At 42.7% G+C, this 24,343-nt stretch overlaps 1 protein-coding gene across 3 annotated transcripts in view; it reads left to right on the forward strand.

Annotated features, from left to right (window-relative positions):
• Positions 1-23,506, forward strand: part of CACNA1A (calcium voltage-gated channel subunit alpha1 A) — a 262,064-nt gene extending 238,558 nt beyond the window's left edge. For all 3 annotated transcript variants that reach the window (XM_054976850.1, XM_054976848.1, XM_054976849.1), the window contains 4 exons: positions 3,545-3,580; positions 12,118-12,310; positions 13,360-13,607; positions 22,827-23,506. In XM_054976850.1, the coding sequence (XP_054832825.1) occupies positions 3,545-3,580; positions 12,118-12,310; positions 13,360-13,607; positions 22,827-23,465 (1,116 nt within the window). In that variant the 3' untranslated portion in view covers positions 23,466-23,506. The remainder of the gene's footprint in view (positions 1-3,544; positions 3,581-12,117; positions 12,311-13,359; positions 13,608-22,826) is intronic.
• The last annotated feature ends 837 nt before the right edge of the window (positions 23,507-24,343 follow it).

Genomic DNA, 24,343 nt, shown 5'->3' on the forward strand with positions numbered 1-24,343 from the left:
GGACCTCTCTTCCATGAATCTGTCTTAACCCCCTTTAAAGCCATCTACACTTGTGGCCATCACTGCAACCACAGGGAGTGAATTCTACAATTCAATTATTCGTTGGGTAAAGAAGTATTTCCTTTTGCTTGTCCTGAACCTATTGCCCATCAATTTCATTATTGCCCCAATTTTTAGGATTATGGAAGAGAGAGAAAAGAAAAATAGGGTCACTATAATTGACCCCATGACAATGGCTCCCAAAGGGGGAGGGACTCTTTGCCTAATGGGCTATTGCCTTCCCATGCCTAACCTTTCATTGGTTCTTTTGGCAACATACCACACTTGGCTCCTGGAAAGCAGGGGCTGCAAGAGTCTTAGGAACAGAAAATGTATCCTTGATAAGGCTGCCTCAAGAGAGGCTGGGTCCTGCTATAAGAACCCCACCTTGGGAGTTTTTTGAGGGGAAGTAAAGGAAAAGGAATTGCCAGTTCTCAGCAAAAAGCCCTTTATTTGGAGGCAAACTATGTCTGAGGGTTGGCTCGAGTGTATCATTTGGTTCTCATGGGGCAATATATTGAATGACTGATTCAAACTATACGTAGAAAAGTTTTATGGAAACTCACTATCACTGCAAGGGGAGTGGAGCATGGGAGGGGAGGGAAGAATAATCATTTGGGCAAAACCCTATGTTCCTGTCAAGTTCTGTTTATAGATTTTTCCCCTTCATTCTAGGCATAACAAGTTCCCATATTAATTTTCCCTGCACACATGGCTAACAGTATAACTTTTAGAAAGCCATCAGTAGAAGATACCATAATTGCCTCCATTTTCTGGTACAGTATCTGCTAGTAGCCAAGCAGAAAAAGAAGAGAACCCAGATTCACTCCTTAAACACTTTGGAAAAATAATAGGATCCAGACTCTAGAGTATATTCTTGCTGTAGGTTTCTATAGCGCTTTAAAACGTATTTAACAGTGCAATCCTAAATAGAGTTACTCCAGACTAATCTCATTGAAATCAATGGCCTGAGACTGGAGTAACTCTGCTTAGGATTGCACACATTTGGCAATTTTCAGGTAGTAGGAGGATACCTGAGAAGTGATTATAGAGAGACCCTCAAGGATTCAGATGGTCTCTCATCGCCCTGGAATATCTCTTTTTTTCTGTCCCTAGATGGGAAGGTATTGGTGATTTCCATACGTCCTTATAGGGACAGCCCACTCACAGAATGCTGGCAGCTTTTCTTCAGAAATCCAGACATCTCTGTTTGCAAAATGGTTGCGGGCTGTCTGGCTTCTGTTTTTTCCACGCCTTTTCGGGGAACATCCTTTCTACGGACATAGAAAAGGTACAAAAAACAAAAACCCAGAAGCCAAACAGACCACAACCATTTTGCAAATGAAGATGTCACAGGCGCTCCATGAGTGGGCTGTCCCTATAAGGGTGTGTGGAAACGGCCCTGGTCAGCCCTCTAAGAGTGCTCATATAAGCACTCTAGTTGATTTAAGTTCAGGAGATCTCAAATATTTTCATAGAGGGCACTGCAAAGATTTAGTCGCTCTAGGTATCTTACAGGTCCCAGTCAAGAATCTGAACTGGCATGAACCTCCTGATGCTTCCTCAGGAATCTAGATTCAGAGTGGAGTGGACTAGAGTGACATCACCCTTTAGAGTAGTTGGCAATTATTGGGCAAAATGTGCCATGCCTAGGGAGCTGTGGTCAGAAAGAAGCTTATGTTGTCCCTATTAATAGAAAGTTCTCCTTAGGGAAGACTGCTTCCACCTAGGGGGTCTATAATGTTATAGTAGTGCTACCTGCTGTATGAATTAAAGAATACTGTTGCTGTTTTGGTAGCATAGCTGCTTATTCTTCTCTGGCAGTCCTGTAAACTGGGAATTGCTCTTCAACATGTAGGTCTATAGCACTAGCCATCCCCAAATGCATTTCTATGGAAGTGCCTCTAATCTTCTAACTCTGTACGTCTTTTAAATGCTGTATCTGCCCTACATCAGGCACTTCTCTTAGTTCTTTCCCAATTCTGTGATCACCAGAGAGATCCTTTCCCTAATATTCTCTCTCTCTCTCTCTCTCACTCTCATATTCCCACACACATACACAAAGATACAGGCATAGTTTCTCTCAATATACAAGGCAAGCAGTTGATCAAAAGCTTTCACAAATGGATTCAGTACAAGAATCGGGGCACTGAACAATCCATCTCTGCATTCACATCTATGATCACAAGTCTCTTTAAGCAGGAGAAAACACCACTGGCTACCAACTTCACTTGTCAGAAAAGGCAGCACAGACATTCATGTTCCACTTATTAATCTCCTTTAGACAAACAGGCAATCTCTCTATACTGACAGGGTTAGGCTGCTGTTACTAAGTTCCAGAGTTAAATGCAGAAAATGTGCCAAATGCTATTTCCATCCAAATAAATGTTTTGTGCACAAGATCTCCCTATCTTAGGCTATGCAACACCCTAAATATCTACAAAAGCTGTAGAGCTGTTCAGCTTCACCACTGATTAAACCTTTCTCAGGCTTCCCCTGCAGTTCATTGCCTAGCAAGGTTTAACTACATATTACATTTCCCCCAGGTTCTCATAGTCAGATGTGCCTGGAATTCCATGCTGGGAATTCAGTGCCCAGATGCTTTCAGTCCAATTGGGATTAGGACCACAGTATGCTGGGAGACAGGATATATGCCTCCCACCCCCCCACGTTGTTTCCCTAACCTGAAAAAAAAACCAGGGATCTCTGTTTGCCCCATTGGGGAAACCTAGGTATACCCCATTAGTACATATGGAGGCCCTAATAAGACAAATAGCAGCCCCCACAGGAGCCCATCAGTTGGGAAAATGGCATGGGGGAAGTTGTAAGTTTCCTTTTCTTGCACTCCACAGTCACAGAATCAGGCCCATACATACCTGGGAACCAAGTTCCAAGAACAAACGCAACAGGGGGACAAGGGAGGACGTAGGGAAAACTGTAGCATGTGGTTGGGCCCTGAGGTAGAGGTTCCCTTGCTTTAGCTGTTGGGCTGTGCTAACAAAATCAGGATTGAGAAGATGCGACAGTCCAGCAAATCAATAAGAGTAGGTTTCTGTGTTGGAGTAACTGTCCAAGATTTGGCCGTGCACAGTGCTGCAGCTTTTAACAGTGGCTGAGGGTTTCAGTGGCTGGGGCTTGTTGCCGCATGTGTTGGCTCTGGGGGAAGCTGTGGGGTCTTGCTCTTGTCTCCGCTGCTCTGCTCGGCTCATCCCTACTGAGAACTGTCTGTCCCTTTGTGGTGTCTATCTTTGTCCATCTTAGTTGTCAGTAGCAACCATTTCTCTGAGGAAATGAGCCTCCAGCACTGGGTTGGACTGGTCTTGTGCATAAATGACCAACATTAACCTGATTGTTCTCTCCCTACACACCTCCCCTCAACCTTTTACCACATCTTGGTTCTGCCTCCCCTCCCCTTGGCCCTATATCTCCCTTTGCCTTTATATTTATTTCCTTCTCTCTCTCTCTTTCCCGTTTCTGTGTGCACCGTCTTGTATGGCTGCGACAGAGGAGGAAGGCGCGACCGCGAGGGAATAATCTCAGTGTATGTACTGCAGCCTGGGCTCCTGGCTCTGTGCGCTCGCCATCGCCTTCAGTTTGCTCCCCTCAGTCTCCCCAGATTAGCAAGCTGTCAACTTTGTGTTTTTGTCTGTCCTCCATAGACTTTCTCTTTCAGTCTCTCAGACCAATATCACACCTTCCTGGTTGCTTTTGCTGCATTAAATGATAGGCAGGCAATGGCTTTCTTTCCAATCCATTCAGTCCTCATAATGACTTCATTAGGTTTTCTCCTCCATCCACCCTCTTACTTTATGTTCCTTCTCCTGCTTCCTGCCATCTCATTTTCTAACCACACACTTCGCTTTTCCATTCCTGCCTATATTTTCTGCCATGTTGGTTTCAGTTCTCTCCCTGTGCCATCCTAACCAGAGTTACAGTCTTCTAATTTCATTGACGTTCCTGGGTTTGGAAGGCTGTAGCTTTGTTTAGAGGTGCACTGTAAGTCCTTGGGTTGCCAACTTCCAGGTGGGACATGGAGTTCTCCCAGAATTACTACTGATCTCTGGACAACAGGGGTCAGTTTTCCTGGAGAAAATGGTAGCTTCAGAGGGTGGACTCTGTGGCATCACATCCCTGCTGAGCTCCCTACCCTCACCAAACTTTCCCAGGCTCCTCCCCCAAATCTCCAGGAATTTCCCAACCTACAGCTGGCAACCCTAGTAAGTCTTCTTGCCCCTTGGTACTCTCAGTTTTCTGACATCTCATTCACAGACGCTTATGAGTTGGGCAAGAGAATCTTTAGACCGGATGAAGTTTTTTGTTTGCTTGTATTTATTATGCCAGCTTCATATCATTCCTAGTCCCATGTGCATTCTAATTGTGTCCCTGCACCTTCCTGCACTCTGGCTGTTCTCTTTGGGCCAGGGACAGAAAGGAGCCAGCCACTCCCTCCCAAGCCAGAGACTAGCTTCCTTGTGACTGACCGGTGACCAACCACATCCTCCTGTCCATCTGATTCCCAATCAAGTATTTCTGTTTTCCATTTTGTTTTCCTGGACTTCCTCAAAATAGATCAGGTTTCATCATGCTCTTTTCTTTCTTCTTCAAGATGACCTTCCCATATTATAAAGTTCTCATGGCTGCCAGACAGGTTTCTATCAAATGTGTTCTGGGAGTTTTCCACTGGGATTTCAATTCCCTAGTGTCCGTAGGCCCATTTGAGATTGGGATCGCAGCATGCATGGAAGACAGGCCTAAATCTTCCCCATACCCTGTTTTCACAACCAGAAATCACCCTAGAAGGCCACTGTTTATCCTGTTGGGAAAACCTGTACACATCAGATTTCCCCAGTAGGGCAAATAGCATCTTCCCAGGGCTTTCAGGTCAGGAAAATGGCATGTGGGAAGGGAAGGCTTAAGTATTTCTCCTTGTGTGTGTGGTCCTGATCCAAAGTAAACCCATGTATGCCTGGGAATTAAGTTCCCAGAAGGAAACTCCAGGTCATATCTGATAGAGTTCATGTAGTGGCCATAAGCACTTCATTATATGTGCATTGGTTTGTAGCCAAGCCTTCAGAACCATCTGTTTAGCAGTAAATCATTGTGTCAAACTTTGATTCTTCCTTCTTTGCAAAAGCAAAGAAGTCAAGTACTTAGTTGTCTGTATTAGAGAATATGGAGAACTTCTTTTGCTTCCTGGCCCATGCTTTCATAAATTAGGAAAAAACATAGTAAACAATGTTGCCAGAGAAAATGTATGATGTGGCACAGAAGGGTTTTGTGTCAAGATTTCTGCAACCCTTGTACAACGTATGCTGTCCTTGTGCATAGTCCATATTTTCCTGCATTTATTGAATGAGCAAGTAAGGTATGAGCAATAGTTCTTCAGTGTGCCAAAAAATATCTGTGACCCAAAACTGCAAAAAGCATCTAAAAGGACTGGAGCTCCCACATATCTCCTTTCATTTGGGCACAGCAATGAAATGTAATTTATTTGCTTGTTGGTTCATTTTTAGAATACAACCAAAACCCAGAGGGGGATCACCCCTGAGAACCCAGATGAACAACACTATCAGGTGTATCCAAAATTATTTAACATTGCATAATAAAATGTAAATACAATATTGCTCAATTGTTCATTACAAAGATATATTCAACTCCACATATATGTGCACAGTCCATAGTACTCTGGAATAAAGTCTGACCTGTAGTTGAAATAGACTAACCTGGAGTGTGAAGGTAACGCGCTGGCAGGACATACAGTCCGCAGTGTTCTTTGAATACATTGGCTGAGTGAAATCATTGGCTCTGAAGAAGATATGACGAAACGAGCAAAGTAAATTGCTGGCGGGCTCGTTGCCAACCCCCTGGAGATTTCCAGCCACGTGTAGCCATTTGGCTTAGAAATATACCTCATATCGTGAGGATTCTACCAATTCGTCTGGGCTATTTAGCCACTGGAAGCCATTTGACACAGGAATATACTTCATGGTATAATGAACACAATGAATGAACCGTGATAAATTACCGCATCTTCAGTATTATACAGAGAGACTTTATTCCAGAGTACTATGGACTGTGCACGTATATGTGGAGTTGAATATATCTTTGTAATGAACAATTGAGCAATATTGTATTTACATTTTATTATGCAATGTTAAATAATTTTGGATACACCTGGTAGTGTTGTTCATCTGGGTTCTTAGGGGTGATCCCCCTCTGGTTTTTGGTTGTATTTCTAGGAACCGCTCCGTTTTGTTAATTTTTCATTTTTAGAATAGCCTGCCACATATTAATAATTTGCTTTCATTAAATAATTCTAAAACATTTCTGAGTGGTTTCAGAAGGCTGGATTTCCCATATGTGAAATTTGGCTTTTTCAAAATGTAATTCCTGTTCAATACAATAATAAAACCTAGACAGGTCCATACATTGATCCTGAGTTTACTTCTTGTTTCTGCCATGTTGGAGGAAATACTGCTGCTTGTTAACTCACCAGTTGGAGTGGAGAGAGCCTCTTGAAGAAGAAAAGATTGCTCACTTGTAGCTGATGCTCTTTAAAACTATCTCAGTACATTTCTGCATAGCAGTTAAATGGTTGGGTTGCAAATCAGCACTCTGCTAGTTTGAATCCCACTTCTGCCATGAGCTCAGCAAATGGCCTTGGGTAAGCCACTCCTCTCAGTCTCAGCTTCCCAACTGTTTTGTGGAGATAATAATAATACTGACTTTGTTCACCACTCTTTGGGCACTAATCTGTCTAGAAGACCGGGGTGTAAGTGCAGTTATATCATTATTTTTCCATACCATGTGTACCATTTTTCGTCAGAGTATCAGTCCAAAGATGAAACCGTGAGCTAGTGCCCTAAGGTAAATGAAGCAGCTTTACAAAGGGTTCTCTATGATTGTATGTTTGTTCGTCTGATTATAATTGTGGCTCAGTGTGCACAAGCAGCCCTTTGCTGGAGAGACCACTCCAACAGATCTATTTTGGAGGGAGGTTTCTGGAAGGCCTGGCTGCATATACATTTGCACCTATAGGTGGGAGCAGATGGAAGACATCTGAAATCACATCAGTTACAAGTGAGTAAGTTTTTTCCCCTTCTCCTGTGGAATGGAAGTAACCAGATGGCTGCCTCATAGAGGTTGTGAGCAAGGGTCTTGTTCCTGGCTTTGGTACAGTTTGTTAGATCTGGAGAATTGTGAAGTAGGAGTTTTGGGCTGTATATCCAGGCCTGGAAATATTTGTTCAGACCAAAATGACTGAGAGTACCACTCTCTTAATCAGTGTGCTTTCAAGGACAAGCAATTTCTCTGAACAGTTCTCGAGTGTCGTCTACAGCATAATGGAGCAATGCCAATATATCCAGTGTTGGGATTTTCTGTGGAGCTTTGCTCCCTGCTCTGCATATAGTAATGGGTTGCATCATTTACAAGGTGTAAGAAGTAGGGTAGGTTGCATGTGGAGGACATACTGTTGTCTTCTATGGAACCACCACTCAACTAAAAAAAAATAAGGAACCTATGGCATACAGAATACAGTCTGATATGAGTATGGCTGAGATTTTTCTGATGCTCTGGGACTAATGCACTTTAGAGAATGCACTACAAGGGGAGAAAATGTCTATATTTCCCCATCATGGACTTAGGAGAACGTTTAGCCTTGTGGGCAGCATTTATTCCGCTTGCAGGGAAGGCAGAATAGAAATCCAATAAAATAAATAATAAAATATACTTTTCCTAATTAGCTCCTGCTAGGGATTTATGAAGGCAGCTCACTTTGTAAAATCCGCAATAACTTAGATAGTGCACAGCCATTTCTGCACTTGTTTCTCAGCTGTTTCTGAACACATTTTGCTTTTGGGTTTGTATGGCTTCTGGTGTCACAACCCTTTCTAGAAACATCTTTCCTCAAGGAAATATGGCTGATACTACATATAGCCAGTACTGGCAATGTTTTCTTTAGGGAACACTACTTACCGCATCTTTCCTAAAGAGAATTTAGCATGTCATATGAAGGAATTGCCCAAAATGTGACAGGTGATGTGTTAAAAATCTATGTAGGAACCTGTGGATTCTTCAGTGCATTTACAGAATATTCTGCAAATAGGTACCACCATTCAGATAGTAGTTTAGAGGGTATATTGTCTGTAGATACTTGAGTTTATGAGTAGTATTCCAAGATTTCTCCGAAAGGATATTATGGAGATTAAGCCAACGAAATGTATGGCACAGATGATAAAGCACTTCTTTAAATGTGCTCTTTGGATGTTGATAGATCCAGAGGAGTTAGCCATGTTAGTCTGTAGTTGCAAAATAGTAAAAAGTCCAGTAGCACCTTTAAGACTAACCAACTTTATTGAGGCACAAGCTTTTGAGAACCACAGCTCTCTTCATCAGATGCAAGATGGCTGTTAATACATCCATCTTTGGATGTTAACACAAGACTTTGTAGCTCTGAGTACTGGGGAGAAATTTTTGTTAACACTTCTTACTTGCTCCTTTACACTGAGCGTTCTTAGGCTAAATAAATGTGAGTTGCCAAGGATAGTCTCTTTAAGTTCTAAGAACACGAGAGCACTTTCATATATTATGGTATCAACCCAACCTGGCAGGTTGGGATTTTGTGACATGCAGAAACAGCAAAGGGAGGTTTAGGAGTGGTTACTTTGCAGTGTACAGCTTTTTTTTTCATGGCCAGCTTTCTAGAACGTTATTGCCCAGTGTGTATTCCTTTTATACAACATAACCTCACCCTGAGTCACTGATCTGAACCAATCTGAGGCTGATTTTGTGATTTGTGAGAATACTTTGAAATGATCTAGTTCCTAGAGTCGGCTAGTGTAGATAACGAGAATGGCCTTTCAAAAGCTGGGAAGGAAAAACAACATGAATCTCAAATCAAGCCCCAAGATCCAGATGTCATGGATTTTCTTTCAGGAGAGGGTTCAGGGCAACAATTAGTGCAAATAGAAATGAACAAATTCTTGGCTTCAAGCTTGATGTGCTATGAAATCTTGAGTATGCCATCTCTCAGGTTTTGCTTCAAATTATGTATCTAAAAAACGACGTAGCACTCTTCAAGCCTCCTGGCAAAGTAGTGAGCAGGTGATGTTGCTCCCAAGAGTTGATGTGATGCCTAGCAGCCTTCAACATTCCAGAACTAGTTCTTTGTTTACACATGATTGTTGCTCCATCCAGTGCAGGGCTGGTTCAGGATAGTTCGTTGTCCCAAGCACAGTCCACCCATCACCTCCTAGGGCCAAGCTAGAAGTGACGAATTACACTTGAATGGCAAGTGAACAGACTCACGTGTATTCCTGCCTGTTCACTTGCGCTCCACTTGCACTCCACTCGATCACTACTTGTAGCTTGGCCTCTAGACTCACACCACAGCCTGCAGTGGCTTAGACCTGGCCAGCAGCACAGAAAGCCCAAGAAGAGATGTCAGTCATTTCTAATGCCACTCACGGCTGGGAGCAAGCTCAGACCCCTGCAGTGCATTGGTGCTGCCCCATGGTGCTACTTCTAAGCAGTCACTTGAGTTAGCTTGGGCAGAGAACCAACTCTAATCCAATGGTACAGGGACCAAAACAGATATACTGACACTAAGCGCAGAACTTTTCTTGGCTAGTTTCTTCCCAATAACCTCCCCAATCATTTTTCCTTCTCTTGGGGAAAACTTAGTTTTATCCCTGTAGAAAACTAATGGGTAGGGGAAATACACAAGGGGAGAAGGCTAAAAAGCCTTTTTGCCACAGATGTTTAAGAGATTTGAGATGGGAATTCAACCTGTATGTCGCCAGCTATCTCCCTTTCCCCTCAGGTCACTTTCTCCATTTAAATCTCAATATTAGCCGCTCCATTTTTTAATAATAACAATAATAATAAAGATGTGTCCTGGAAAATAATCCTGGAATGACACATTTTGTCCCAAGCCCCAGTGTTCAGGTTTTCTTCAAAGATAGAAGATGCACTCAATAAAGGTCCAGGTTTTGTAGGCCTAATTTGCAGTCCCAGGATAAAGGGGGAGGTGGGAGGTGAAGGAGAACAAAATGACCACCATGCAGGCATGAAGAAGCTCTGTTACTGGTACAACTGGTCACCTTGCAAGTTCCTTTTTTGGTCATAACTAGCTAGTGGCTAAATCTCCACCTCACATCTTTTGCATTGCTCTTGGCAATACTCCAGAGAGTAAATGATTGCAGCCTTAGAATTATAGTAGCCAGACTTTGTGCTACACTGGTAGTCAGGGTAGCAAACTTTTGCCTCTCTCTTTTAGTTATACCAGCATTCCTGTCCATTGTACAAACAGAGTTCAGTAGCCTCAGTGTGCTCTATCTGTCCCCAGATAGAGCCAAAACACACGTTAAGAAATACCTAGGTTCAGCACGTGTTCTCTTACCTCAAGGTTTGCCGGGATCTGTAGGCGTCCTGGAAGCTTAAAGTAGGCGTCCTGGAAGCTTAAAGATCTGTAGGGGTCCTGGAAGCTTAAAGTCCTGGAAGCTTAAAGGATCTGTAAGCGTCCTGGAAGCTTAAAGGCATCCTGGAAGCTTAAAGCTTAAAATACAGGCGCCTGTATTTCCCTTCTCCTTTTTGCTGCTCTGTAAATGCTAAACTTTAAGCTTCCAGGACTCCTACAGATCCCAGCAAACCTTGAGGTAAGAGAACAGGTGCTGAACCTAGGTATTTCTTAACGTGTGTTTTGGCTCTAAAATTCAAAAGATGTGGCAGCTGTTCAGGGTTTAGATAAGAGGGCATGTCCCCCTTTTTTCCTTTTATCTTGGACTTTAGAATCTGGTCATTTCTGCTGTGTCCTACAACCTGTTTGCCATATCCAAGTATAAGCACTATCCAAAGCTACCCAAATCCAATCAAGCCCAGGACCTTTATGATAACACTGGGCACTTTGAACTAAAAGGCCCTTTTATGGCACTATTAAGCAGTCTCTTATGTGCTTCTGAACTGTGCTATTGGAGGGTAACATCTACATTGTCAGTCTTCTCTCCAAATGCTCTCCCCAGTTTCAGATTTGCCAGCCAAGCTGAAATGCTAGGACAAATGGTGAGCAAACTAGGTTCAGCAGAGAAGGGACCAACTAATACTGCCAGATGTTGTGCTGGAATTGGTCTTAAAATAAGAGGAATTCCCTTTACAGTATATATAAAATTTCATTTTGGTGGTGGACATACATGATCAAGGAGTAAGAAGGAGAAATATGCATCTCCTACAGTGGATAGGGATCTCTGAGTAATGGAGAAATTACAGTTCATTTTTCAGGAGGAGAGAGGGAGAGGGAGAGGGAGGAATACTAATTCAAAAGGCATAACTATGGTTTCAATAACATCATCAAATGATATCAACATTGAAATGTTCCATAGATGTTAGTTCCTGAACAAACATTTTTATTGTGCATTTGCGCTGTGCAGAGCTGTGTGACAGCAAATGAAAAAAATAGTTCAGCAGTGGGGTTACTAGTTTAGCACATTCCCCCATTAATATGCTGATACAGCAGCAAATTTCTGGTCAAAGAGCCAAGTGCCCTTCAGCCTAAAAGTAGTAGCATCTAATGGCAAATGCTGTGGGAAAGCTTCTTTTCAATTCAAGGTACTCTTATAAAATGTATCATTTTATGCTCCGTTTTGATCTCATTTGGGGGCAAAAGTGATATGTATGTTAGCTAAATCCATACATTTGTTCTTGAATGGATTGGGGAAAAGGAAGGGAAGCTTCATAATTTGCAGGTAGAAATAGGTATTTATGATCCTTAGACCATCCTTCCCAACCTTTCCTTGTTTCTTTGGTGAATAGATATGTGTGTGTATGTGTGTATAGAAATTCATGTATGCACATACATAATTTCCTAGCTATAGGTATAGAAGTATTGATTTCAGATTGGAGAGGTACTTTGATTGGTGGATGGATAGATGTATCTGTAGTTCTTTGAACTATATTTGGTAGAATAGTTGCCTAGATAGTCATCCCACATACCGATATCCCATGCCCTCCCAAATCTGTGGAAGTTTGCCTCCAAACAAAGTGCCTCTTACATTATTGTTCTGGGTTTCTGTCCCTTTCCAGACAATCACAGATGCAAGTCCCATGAAACGTTCTGCCTCCATGTTGGGCCAGTCACGCTCCAAAGGCATGCGCTTGGATGACTATTCTTTGGAGAGGGTAATCCCAGAGGAGAACCAGCGGCATCACCGGAGGCGGGAACGGGGCCACCGGACATCAGAGCGTTCACTCAGCCGATACACAGATGTGGATACAGGTCAGACTGCATGACACATGGGAGTAAGCCCCTAGAGTATGGCTGCAGTCCTTTCATCACCTATTTTAGAGTAGCTGCAGTCTTTGGTGTTGGCATACTACTAAGACAGAGTAGAGATTGTGGTTGTAGAATTATGGTAGCCAGTCATCCTTAAAAGGATCTGCACCTTCAACAATAACTAGGAGGCAGCGTATGCAGCCTAGCAGAATGTATATGCAAGATTCTCTTTCTCACATGGTTTATTAAGGCTAATGGCTTTCAGAGAGGAAGCTCAGCTAATGGAATCTAGGGCACTTTACCTCCAGTAGTCATCACCAGCTCTCATAAAGTTTGAGAACAAGCAGACTAATTAGTGTAAGGGAAATAGAAGCTTTTCATCTAGGAAATGGTGACTGAAATCTAGATAATTGCATAACATTTGCCCAGGAAAAATATTCTATTTTAAAGTATACAGTGTAAAGTGACTGCAGTACAAGATTGAGATACTCATGCTGTATCTTCCAGCAGTTTCTTGTGTAACTAACCTATGTAGTAGTAAGATTACTTGAATGACACAAAGTATGCCTTGGGGACCTTCGTTCCCAGTTTATCTGCATACCATTTCTCCCCCAACCTGTACTTCACAGAACAAATGTTGCCAAAAAGCACCTTCGGATCATCTCATCAGCTGGGCAGATTTGTGTTGAGGGATCAGTGGAAACCAAGCCTGATCTTTTGTGGAGGAACATCTGAGTGGTTGCTTAAGCCGTTTAGAAGACTAGGTGGCAAGGAGAGAATAGCTAAGTAATGTACTTTGCAGGTCCAATTATATCCCTCTAAGCCCCTGAAGTCAATGGGCTTAGAAGCATGTAACTGCTTAGGATGGTGCTGGTTGATACATCAAGACAAGTAAAATGTTGCCTGCTATGTTTCCATGGGGTTGCCTTGTTCCCTCTTGTTGCTTACAGTTCAGTGATGGAAGGAAAGTACTAACAGGCTCTGTTGGTGTGCACAAAACATTTGTTCCAAATGCATTCAGCTTGACCTGCCATCTTCTTTCTCATTGGCAGGGCTGGGCACAGACCTTAGTATGACCACTCAGTCAGGTGACCTACCTCCCAAAGAAAGAGACCAGGAACGAGGCAGGCCAAAGGACCGGAAACACCATCATCACCACCACCACCACCACCATCACCACACAACTTCTGACAAGGAGCGGTACTCACAGGAGAGGCACGAATACAGCCGGCCTCGCTCTAGAGATCGACGTTGGTCCCGCTCACCCAGTGAGGGCCGAGACCACATGCCTCACAGGCAGGTGGGTGTGGCTTTCCATTCCATGCTGCGTCTCTAGGGCTACATGTACTCAGGAGCTGAGATCTCTGCTCCAAGGGAATCAAGCACCCAGTCATCAGTTTCTGGATCTCTGTAGTGCAAGTTGTTGTGATCCTTTTTGGCCCAAGCAGGACTTATAGGTGCTATAAATGTGGTAGCTGTGTGTACCTAAGGTATGCTTAAGGAGCATTTCACATTACGTATTTGGTGTAGTGAAAATATGGGGTGAGCATGCGTCGATTGAAGTGGCTGTATTTTCAGTCAGTTTTCCACTGAGACAGCAAGACCTCTTTCCATGGTAGGCACACCCAGTTTAAACCCCATGAGCATACATATGAGGTTAGGAATTTTTTGCCCCAAAGTGCATCATTTTACATTCACTTCATTAAACATAAGTTGCATTCTGTTGCCCCTTCTCCCACTTCAGAGAATTCTTCTTTGAGCTCTTCTACCACCTGCCTGAAATTTCTCCATTCTGAATAATTTGGAGTCCTCAGCAAATTTGACATTGTTGCTCAATCTTGTCTCTTTCTGTCTATTTATTTATTTGTGTGATTTATTATTAGCTGCTTCTCCAGGCATTATATTCAAAACAGTGAACAATAAAACAATATCAGTAAAATATCAGTAAAATAATAAAATGTTTTTTTAAAAAGTTAACATCAATAAAATAGCAAGTTTAAAAGCTGCATGAAATTAACACTATAAAATGTAAAACATCATTTTAAAAGCAACAAAAAGCTGTAGATATCAGATAAAACAGCAGCAGTATAAAATAGCTTCTCCCTATAGTTATTTCCATAAAAATATACAGATACTAACAGAAAGCCTCAGCAAATAAAAATGTTTTCATAGGATGCCTAGAAGATAGCAACTTGGTACTAAGTGAACTTCTGTCCACTTAGTTCACTTCGGGTTAGAGAGGCTGATCTTAACTGGCAGGTTGACTGCCTCGGGAGGTGGCAGTCCTTCAGGTACCCTGGTCTCAGATTATTTAGGGTTTTTTCTGAACCAGGGTCTAAGGCAGCCAGCAGGGGAATGAATTTATTTATGTATGTATTGATTGATTAATTGATTGATTTAATTTCACAGCTGCAGTTCCACTACAGAAAAAGCTCTTTTTCTGGTAGTCACACCAGAATGGAAGAGCACATAGAGCTGGGTTAGAGAGGCTGATCTTAACTGGCAGGTTGACTGCCTCAGGAGGGGGCAGTCCTTCAGGTACCTTGGTCTCAGATTATTTAGGGCTTTTCTGAACCAGGGTCTAAAGCAGCCAGCAGGGAAATTTATTTATTTATATACAACATTTATATGCTGGCTCTCTAGAAACCTGTTCAATGTACCTCACAAATCCAATAAAATCATTAAAACAGCCATAAAATTACCAATGTTCAAACAAGTTATAAAAACAAATTTAAAATTTGTATTATTAGTTGTCATCTCATTAACAGTTTGCTTCCCTACTTCTCTTTTAGGTTGCCTTATTGAGATTTTAAACATAGATTGTGCTGTCCCCACCCCACTTTGGCAAAATTTCTACAATTTTTGCCTCTTTTTTAACCTGACTCTTCAGGTTAACCAAATATTTATTAAACCATTACAAACATGCCAAGAATAAACACAGACAAATGCGTCTTGAGGTGCAAGTGATCCAGAGGAGTTAGCCATGTTAGTCTGTAGTTGCAAAATAGTAAAGAGTCCAGTAGCACCTTTAAGACTAACCAACTTTATTGAAGCATAAGCTTTCGAGAACTATAGCTCTCTTCGTCAGAGGTGCAAGTGGTATCTTTAGAGTGAAGCAATATAGCAACTTCCTTCCAGTAAAGACAATGCTGCCCATCAGTGCCCTACCCACATGCTGTTCCATTTGGATAGTACGAGAGTGGCTCACAGCTAGTCATTAAAGAGGAAGGTGTAGCTCATTGCCTCTAGCTCCAGAAGGTGTACCTTGCATCAACTAATGGACCATGGAAGCAAAAGAGACAGTTATAAATGTCCCATATAGATAATGGTAGCAAAGATAACTACACACCTAAAATTATTAAGCTTCACCAACAAATCTAGGAATGAGAGGAACCCTGACCTCTTGGGTCTTTCTGAAATAAACCCTGGTGGAAGTCTTTTTCATGAGGAACTAACCTTTTTTTCTGCAACCATACCCAGAAAGTGGAGCTCAAATCCATGTCCCCACCTTGAATTTGGTGCAAATTGCACCCATTTTTCCTGAAACATAACATAGGAAATAGGCTAGTGTAAAAAACGTTCAAAATTAAGTAGCTGTGCAACATGCAATAAGTTTTTAGAGCCTGGAGAATGGCTACTTGTTGTGGCCTCGAGGGATGGGCAACATTCAGTTAATTCAGAACAGCAGAGAGATTTTTAAAAGGATAAAAAGAAACTGTAGAGCAGTGAAACAGATTTGTCTACAAATGCTGTGGCATCGCTTTCTCTGAATAATACAGTCTAAGAATACTGACTCAGTAATAGATGTACAAATTGAACTACTGCAGGAGGATGAACTAGGTAATTGCAAAAGTCCCTTTTAACCTTGTGATTTTATGGGCTTCTCACTTGCTCCTTTTTCTATACTAGCAACACATTCCTTTTTGTGTGTAGGTCATAGTCCACCATCCCTCAAGGTACTACTATTGCGGGAGATTGCACTTGCTGAGCAAAACTATTTATTTGTACCTAGGAAAATGTGTTACTTCTCGAGACAACATATTCAGTGCCGAAGACGGTTCTGCAAATACCTGTTGAATATGGCCTGTCTCATAATTAAGGAACAGTGGCACAACTCCTTTCTTGTGTTGAATCACACTGTGGCCTTTTAAATCTTTTTCAGTTTTTTTCCTCCCCCAGTTGCTCAGAAGCAGTGCTTCAGCCAGTTATGGGCAGGAAATTTATTGCACAAATACGAGCTTTCCTAAAAATGTATCTCAAGCACGTCATGCCATTTTTGAATCTTTTTTTACTTACAGAGTTTGCATACTTTCCTGTTGAATACCTACTGTATTTATTTTTGAAGTAGTAAAGAGCACAAGTCTCTCATACCTCAAAAAGATACGCGTGGGTGGGATATTGATGCTGAAATGTTACTTGTGGAAATATCTTGCAAGTTCTGTAATGCATACTGCACACATTTTGAGGGTTCAGAATGGAAGGGGTCTATGAGATGGTGCCCCATCTGTTTTATAGGAGGATCAACGGGGCTGAGAAGGGAGGACAGAAAACAGAGCAGTACATTCCCCCACAGGAGGTCATAGGGCAAATGAATGCTGTAATTCACATCAATTTAACTGCCATCCCTCTGGCTTCCAAGAATACCAGAAATTATAGTTCAGCGAAAGGGCTAAAAAGTCTGTTAGAGATCCCTTGACCTCCTCACAAAACTACAATTTCCAGAGATCTCTATGGAGAAAAAATTAACAATGAAACGAGTATGTGGTGTAGATTTGCTCATATGAACTACTGTGTGTATTGCTGAGATCTAGAAAGGTATGGATGTGGATGATATTTCCCCCTATTTTGGGGGCATGTTGTGACTACATAAAAAGACTTGATTTTCAGCAAATGGTGCGGAGAAACTGGTACATATTGCTTCAAGTGATCCCCTTCTTTTTACTCCACCTCAGCAGTTATTTAATCCAAAGAAAACCCACTGACCCATCCTTTTTATCAGCTGTTTTTAGCAGGCAGCTCATAGCAATTTGCTTATTACTTATTCTGCTGTTTATGTGCACAGAGGAACCAGTAACTTTCAATCACTTTTAAACAACCTCTATATATCACAAAAGGAAGCTATATTACAGAGAATCAGAGGGTGAAGAAGGCCTGCGCAGGATATGTATCTGACTGTATACATACCATTTGTCTCTGCTTTTCTGAAATAAGCAGGAGATATTAAGGCACCTAAGTTAAGAAGGTGGGTGGGGAATTCTGCCATTGGAAATACCACAAGATGCACAGTCTTTCTTGCAACAAAGTAAGACAACCCATGGAGTCTAGCAAGATCGCGTTTTCACATCTGGAGTCATTCCGTTGCAATTATTGTACAGCCTATGTGTTGAACCACTACTTTGGAACAAGAATAAGGCCAGGATTGGCGATCAGAATAATTCTTTTAGATCTACAATATACTGATGCGATCAACGTGTCTTCACTGATGACAGTCCACACATTATACATGCAAGGGCAAGAACTAAGCTTGCCTAAATCACAATGAGGACACAGATTCAGCAGACACATTTGCTCAGTAATAGAAGACCCAAAAGTGAAGTCATGCTTGCCATTCTTTAAAGTGAATGTGCCATATCAGATTAATGCCCTGCACAGTCTGATACGGTAGTGTGTGCAGTGGTAATTTTGACAGCTTCATTGTAGTTTTGTTGAGGGATGTTTAGGAATGATTCTACAGTGACTTGATGACAAATGTTCTTTATAAGGTGATTTATTCCAGTTTTCAGTTTATCCCCTCCCCATCCCATGCAGTCATTTTTTGTTCTAATTTGTTTCCTTTGGAAAATTTGGACACTTTACGGGGTCTCCTGGCCAATCTGTTTTTATTTACATGTTTATTTCTGTATCCGTTGTGCTTGGCTCTGCTGTCACGGCGAGGGGCGGGTGCAGGTAAGATGGTTGGTGAGCAGAGAAGAAAAACTGAACTAATCCAGCAGATGGCCCTGCCCAGCTCGCTGGCCTCTTCCTCCAGTGTCTGTGGTGTGACCCCTTTGTTGTTACACTGGTGGCACTGAACTCTCTTGGGGTTTGTGAATCTGGAAAGTTTGGAATGAAGCTGCGCATAAACAGATAGGCAGGCATCCATGCTGTGCATATCACATCCAAGCAGTGGAGGAAAAACAGATACACACACAACTGCATGCACACATGTGACAAACATACATAGGACATAAGAGTATGTGAGGAGGGAAAGTTCAGTTTCCAGCAAGATACACTTCCTTCTAATTTATCTAATTATTTGACGGTCATAGACTGGAGCTCTCTCAGACTTTCACAGTAAGGCCCCTCCTACTCTAACCACAGAATCTGTTGCCATTATTTCGGTTATCTTCAGAACATCAAGATTTGAGTCCAGTGGCACCTTTAGATACCAAACAGATTTTGAGGATATGTGCTTTTGATAGTCAAGGCTCCCTTCTTCAGATACAAGTAGGAGTGGAGATCCTTCAACCTTTATATTCCGGTCAGGAGGTAGGAAGGGTGAAGGAAAGAAGGGAGTCAGGAAGTAAAGAATCTCAATTTCTCCATTTCTATTTGTTGGTCTCTAAGGTGCCATTGGACTCAAATCGTGCTGTTCTACTGTAAACCAACACAGGTACTTCTTGAAATTATCAGAAGTACTTCATTATAGTCCCTTTATTAGTATGTATTCTCAACCGTAGTTGATTTGCTTGCTTCAGCTCTGTGAGATACGGTCTTTCCTTAGCTTCTTTGGATTCACTCTGACTCAGTTTCCAGGTCTGCCTGGATTCTTCTCAGATTCCATTCAACACTTGTATGACACCTGTGCATCACTATTGTACTAAAGATAAATTGATTTATGCAGCTAATTGAGCATCAATATCTGATTCTTCAGGACCTGGTTAACAGGTTCTTTTTCTTATCATGCTCCTGGTAAACTAGAATTTTGCACCACCTGAGTTGTGGCTGTATTACTAGAATTTCTCTTAAATGACATTCTTGTAGTCCTGCGATGCTGTCACTGATGGGCAACTTTTCCTAGCCGCCCATCTTTGGAGTGGGAGATGCTGGCTGCTTCCTCACACGTTGGATAATCCACTTTCAATACTCTTTAGTGAACATTTGAAACTGATTTTCCATGTGTGGAACAAAAAATCCACTTCTAAAGGATTATGAAAGTGCATTGAAAGTGCATTATTCAACGTGTGTGGAAATGGCCGCTGACTAATCTACTATGAGAATTCAGCCAGCAGACTCCCTCTACTGGTAGCTAGTAGAACCATGCCCCCGTTGTTACTCTCACAGAGGGGCTAGTAATTTGTCCCAATTGGCATCGAACTGTTCTTATAATATTCTATGGCACTTGTCTCACTGTGGCATTAGCTCTCAGGACAGGTTGATCCATGTTTCAGATGTATCAAGCTGAATCAAGTTTACTTTTCCACAAAGAACTAGATTCTCACTCAAGCTTTTCTTCTAAAGCTTTCTTCCCCCAATAAATTGAAACCTCAGAGACTCAAACACTCTTATCACAGTAAGAACAATAATAAAAATCCCTTCCCCTTCTCTAGCCATTTTAAAGAAAGAATAACTGAGTTATCCCAGTTAATCTATTTTTCTCACTTCCTGACTAAAGAAGCCTATTAATAATCATAATCTCATACATATTATACAGTACTGCTGTCCGAGCTGAATAAAAGCCAAGATTCCATAGAAGAAAGCAGTCATTCTACAATCCCATGAAACAAAACAGGTCAAAAAGGTGGTTGACCAGCCCATGGACATCTCTGCCATATTTGTCTTCAAAAATAATTCTTATGTACAACTTAAATTTCAACCTAGCATGACAGTTGTTGAGTTAAGACTTAAATTTGCCATTCTGGATGATTTTCAGAGCATGCTTTTATCCTAGTACACATTACTTTTATTATCAACTGAAATGTACCACCTGCTGTTAGCAGAGAGATACAAAATTTGTTGCCACTACGGCAAAGGAAAGAACTGAATGACTGGACAGGTCTTTATTTCTTCACTTTTGCTGTCTCAGACAGTACTGAAAATTTCATTAGGCCCTTTTCACAGCAATCTTGTGAGGCTGCACCATTCAGTTGCAAAGTGGCATTTTTTAAAAAGTAACTTTAATCTCTAACATACATGTCTAAAGGTGACTGATGATAATTTTACTAATTACAGAAGAGAGTACAAGATACTATGGTCACATAATCAAAGCCTAAAATCCTGTTTCAAATGCTGCTGACCCATTCTAGAAAAGGTCTATCTTACAGCTAGAATAAAAATTCTGCCTTTCCACGTTACCCACTATTGTTTGCTTTTGATGATGAACAAATCTGCTGTTTCTTAAGCTTTATAAATGTTGAGAGATCTGAACACCATACTGGGCCTCTAACTGCAAATTCACACTGATTCTAGGAACACCGCTTGGTATGTGCGTATCTAACACAACCGATGAAGGTCCTAACCTCCTAACCTAACCTTGAATGTTTTCTTCCCCTGAAAGTGTCAGCTACATCATTACATGCCTCCTTCATTGTTGCTTGCCATTGAACTCCCACTCTCCCAACCAAGCCCAATCAAGTTAATGATCCTCTGGACCGTCATCTTGGCCACCTCTATGGTCTACATTCAGATTGCTGAAAATGCACCCTTTTGAAAGTCAGTGGATCATCTTCTGGTTTCTGTGGCACAAGCCAAGAGCATTTTATCATATGTTTTAAATGGGTTTTGTGCTTAAATTTATCTATAGGTGAATGTATAATCTACTGTGTCTAGAAATGTATATTTAATTTCTCTTCTGCATTCTCTTTTGCATGGGCAGTGTTCTCATGGAACAAGTTAGCATAATATGGGCTCACTGACAAAAACAGTTCAAGGAAAGTAGGGGTAGCCATAAGGAAATCTGCAGGTAGAGATCAAATTGTGGAAGCATCAGCAGACACGAGTCCACCTCTAGATGTTTAAAAGTTACTTGAAAAGGTCCATTGATTTAGTTGTGAGCACCAACCCTTTAGCAAAATCACAGTATTCTGAGCCAACTAATTTAGCAGGTTGCAGCTGTTTAGGATTGCAGTGTTAGTAGCTTTCTGTTTCCCATGAAGTATCTTAGGGTGCCCCCCCCAATATACTGTGATGGCTGGCTAGAGCACTTATTTGATGTATTGTTGAGCCCTTATGAACTGGAGGAGTACTTTAACTGTCTTGGGAATCAGAGCAGTCAGTTAGGGCTGTAGAAGGTGAGGTGCACAAACTGAGAGGTTGCTTCCAACACCTCTGGGATGTACTCAAGGCTCGCAAGGTTACAGCATATGTATTCACCAGTTGAAGTCCAACTTGCCCAGTGCCACCCAAACTGAGAATACAATCAAGAGTTCCCTACACTAATGGGAAGATGTATCCACATAGGGCCTGATCAATTCAGCACAAACAGCATTAATCTAAACTGGCTCAGCATCATAACAAGTAAGGGTAAAAATGACCTTGATTCTTAGTTGGCCACTACACATGTCTGGGCCTGGCAAATCACTGACTGAGTGCTGGAGACAGCCACTGTGGCAAGACTCTCCATTTGCAATATGAGTGACAGACCTACTTCATCAGCATAGCATTTATTTAGCAACAGTGTGATGTACAGATTATGAGCTGTGAATATGCTTGCCTGTCAGCATATCTGTAAGCTATTCCAACAGGGCAGATGTAGGTGAGAAAACAGTTTTCATACAGGACTGCAGCACTCTGGCAGCCTCCATCAAGAGTTCGGCTCTGTTCCAAACTTCTCCAGACCCAGTGTTCTCCCTTCTCTTTCCTTGCTAGATTTCCATTCCCACCCTTTGCCACTTCCTGAATCCTGCCTTTATTTGTCCCCACCTAGCCCCCCCCCCGGTTTCTTTTTTAAGCTCCAAATATCTTTGCTAATTTTTCCTCCCAGTCACTTTTGGTAACCTGCGATATGACCCATGCTTTGCAAACCCTCTTCCTTGCCCTACCTTTCTCCTTCAAACTTCGTTTCCCTTTTTAAATATAAATTATTTTCCTGCTTTTCTGTTTTGCTTTCTTTTTTGGAAGCGTGCAAATAATTCTTAAAAGCTTTTTGCTACTTTTTAAACCCTGAAACTTACCACAAAAAAAGAGAGAGAGAAACCAAGCCTCCATTTCTCATTTCTCTTTTCGCTTTTGTTTTGTGTTCTTTTTCTCTCTTGTTTACTTTCTTTGTTGCCCTTCTTCGTTGTCTCCCTTGCCCTCCTCTCCCTCCGATTCCCGTCCACAACCCCTCATGTGGCTGTTGCTTAATTTTTTTCCATTCACTTGTTTTATCGTTCCTTTGCCTCCCTCCCCCTTAATTTTTTTGCCTGCCCTCGTCTCTGTCCCCCCACCTGCCCGCCTCGTGACTCGCCCCGCCCCGCCCCCTTTCCCTCCTGTCTCTTCTCGGTTGATTTTCCTTGTATATTTTTTCTTTTTGATTTCCTTTGTTTCAATTTTCGTGTAGGGCAGTAGTTCCGTAAGTGGGAGTCCGGTCCTCTCTACGTCTGGCACCAGCACCCCGAGGCGAGGCCGCCGCCAGCTCCCACAGACCCCTTCTACGCCCCGACCACATATCTCCTACTCCCCAGTGGTCCGTAAGGCCGTCAACACCGGCCCCCAGCCGCCACAGGCCAGTCGACTCTCCAGCCCGGCGCCGAGACGCTACCCCTCGCTGCCCGCCGAGCACCACGTCTCGGAGCGCCGCAGCAGGTCTCCGGCCCTCGAGCGGCACACCGTCCCGCCGCGAAACGACTCGCCGCGGGCCTACCGCCACGCCAGCAGCCGGTGGTCGGCCCCGCACGTCTCCGAGCCGCACCCGGTCCCCCGTCATGGCAGTGGCTACTACCGGAGCCCAGACTACGCCGCCCCAGCTGGCGAGGACGCCTTCCCCTATGAGACAATGCAGCACGGGAGTAGCTCAGGACGTTCGCCCAGAACTTCCCGGGTGGGCAGCGGCTCGTCCTCCCTCTCGCCCTCCCGGCACGGGCGGCGGCTCCCCAATGGCTACTATCACTCGCATGGACCCGCCAAGGCGCGCGGGACAGGCGCGCGCAAAGGACTGCACGAACCTTACAGCGAAACCGACGAGGACGACTGCTGCTAACCGAGGAGGGGAGGGGCTCACACGGCTCGCGCGCCCGAGAGGGACGGTGACATTCCCAGGTGGGGGGAGCGGGGGGGGGGAGAAGAGCCAAACTATTCAACCTGCCAACTGATGGGGGAAGGCGCCCCGGAGGAGAAGCCTGCAACGACGGGGAAGGGAAAGAGACTTCTATCTTTTGCTGGGGGTGGGTGGGGGACACAAGGGTCTTTGGGTCGGGTGGGGCGGCTAGGGAAATGAGGGCCTGGGAGATCAGAGCATGTTTATCTTTTACAGATCAAGTTGTGTGTGATGATCGGAGGGGGGGAGGGGGGACGTTACTCAGAACCTACAAAAGAAAATGCACTCAGGTGTGGGGGGAATTGTGCAGTCCAAGAGCCCCATGCTATTCATTATCTATGCCTCTGAGAAACGAGACCAGAAGCCACTTTACTTAGGGACAGGGGTTGGAGCAACGGGAAGGATTCTGTCAACCTCAGCAAAGACGTTTTGGAAAAGTTTAAGAAACAAAAAAAATCTTTTAAAAAAACGTAAAACAAAGCAAAAAGACAAAAAAAAATTCTGGGCTTCTATTGATGAGTTTTATCATCTCGGTTTACCTGGTTAACTTTAAAAAAAAAACAAAAAGTTTAAAAAAAGTTTGTGGCCTGCCATTTTAAGAGGGACACACGCACGTGAACACACACCCAACACACACACACACACAAGGAGTGCTTGCTGGTTATACCAAACCCTAATATTACTGCCTGCAGAGATAAAAAAAAGAAATAATAAAACTAAACAGAAAAAAACAAAAAAGGACAAAAATAATTGATAAAAATGAAGCATTTTCTTGACATTTTGGTCCTGCTTGAAAAAAAGAAAAAAGAAATGACATCAAA

The sequence above is a fragment of the Eublepharis macularius genome, chromosome 4, assembly GCF_028583425.1.
Source record: "Eublepharis macularius isolate TG4126 chromosome 4, MPM_Emac_v1.0, whole genome shotgun sequence".
Lineage (NCBI taxonomy): Eukaryota > Metazoa > Chordata > Lepidosauria > Squamata > Eublepharidae > Eublepharis > Eublepharis macularius.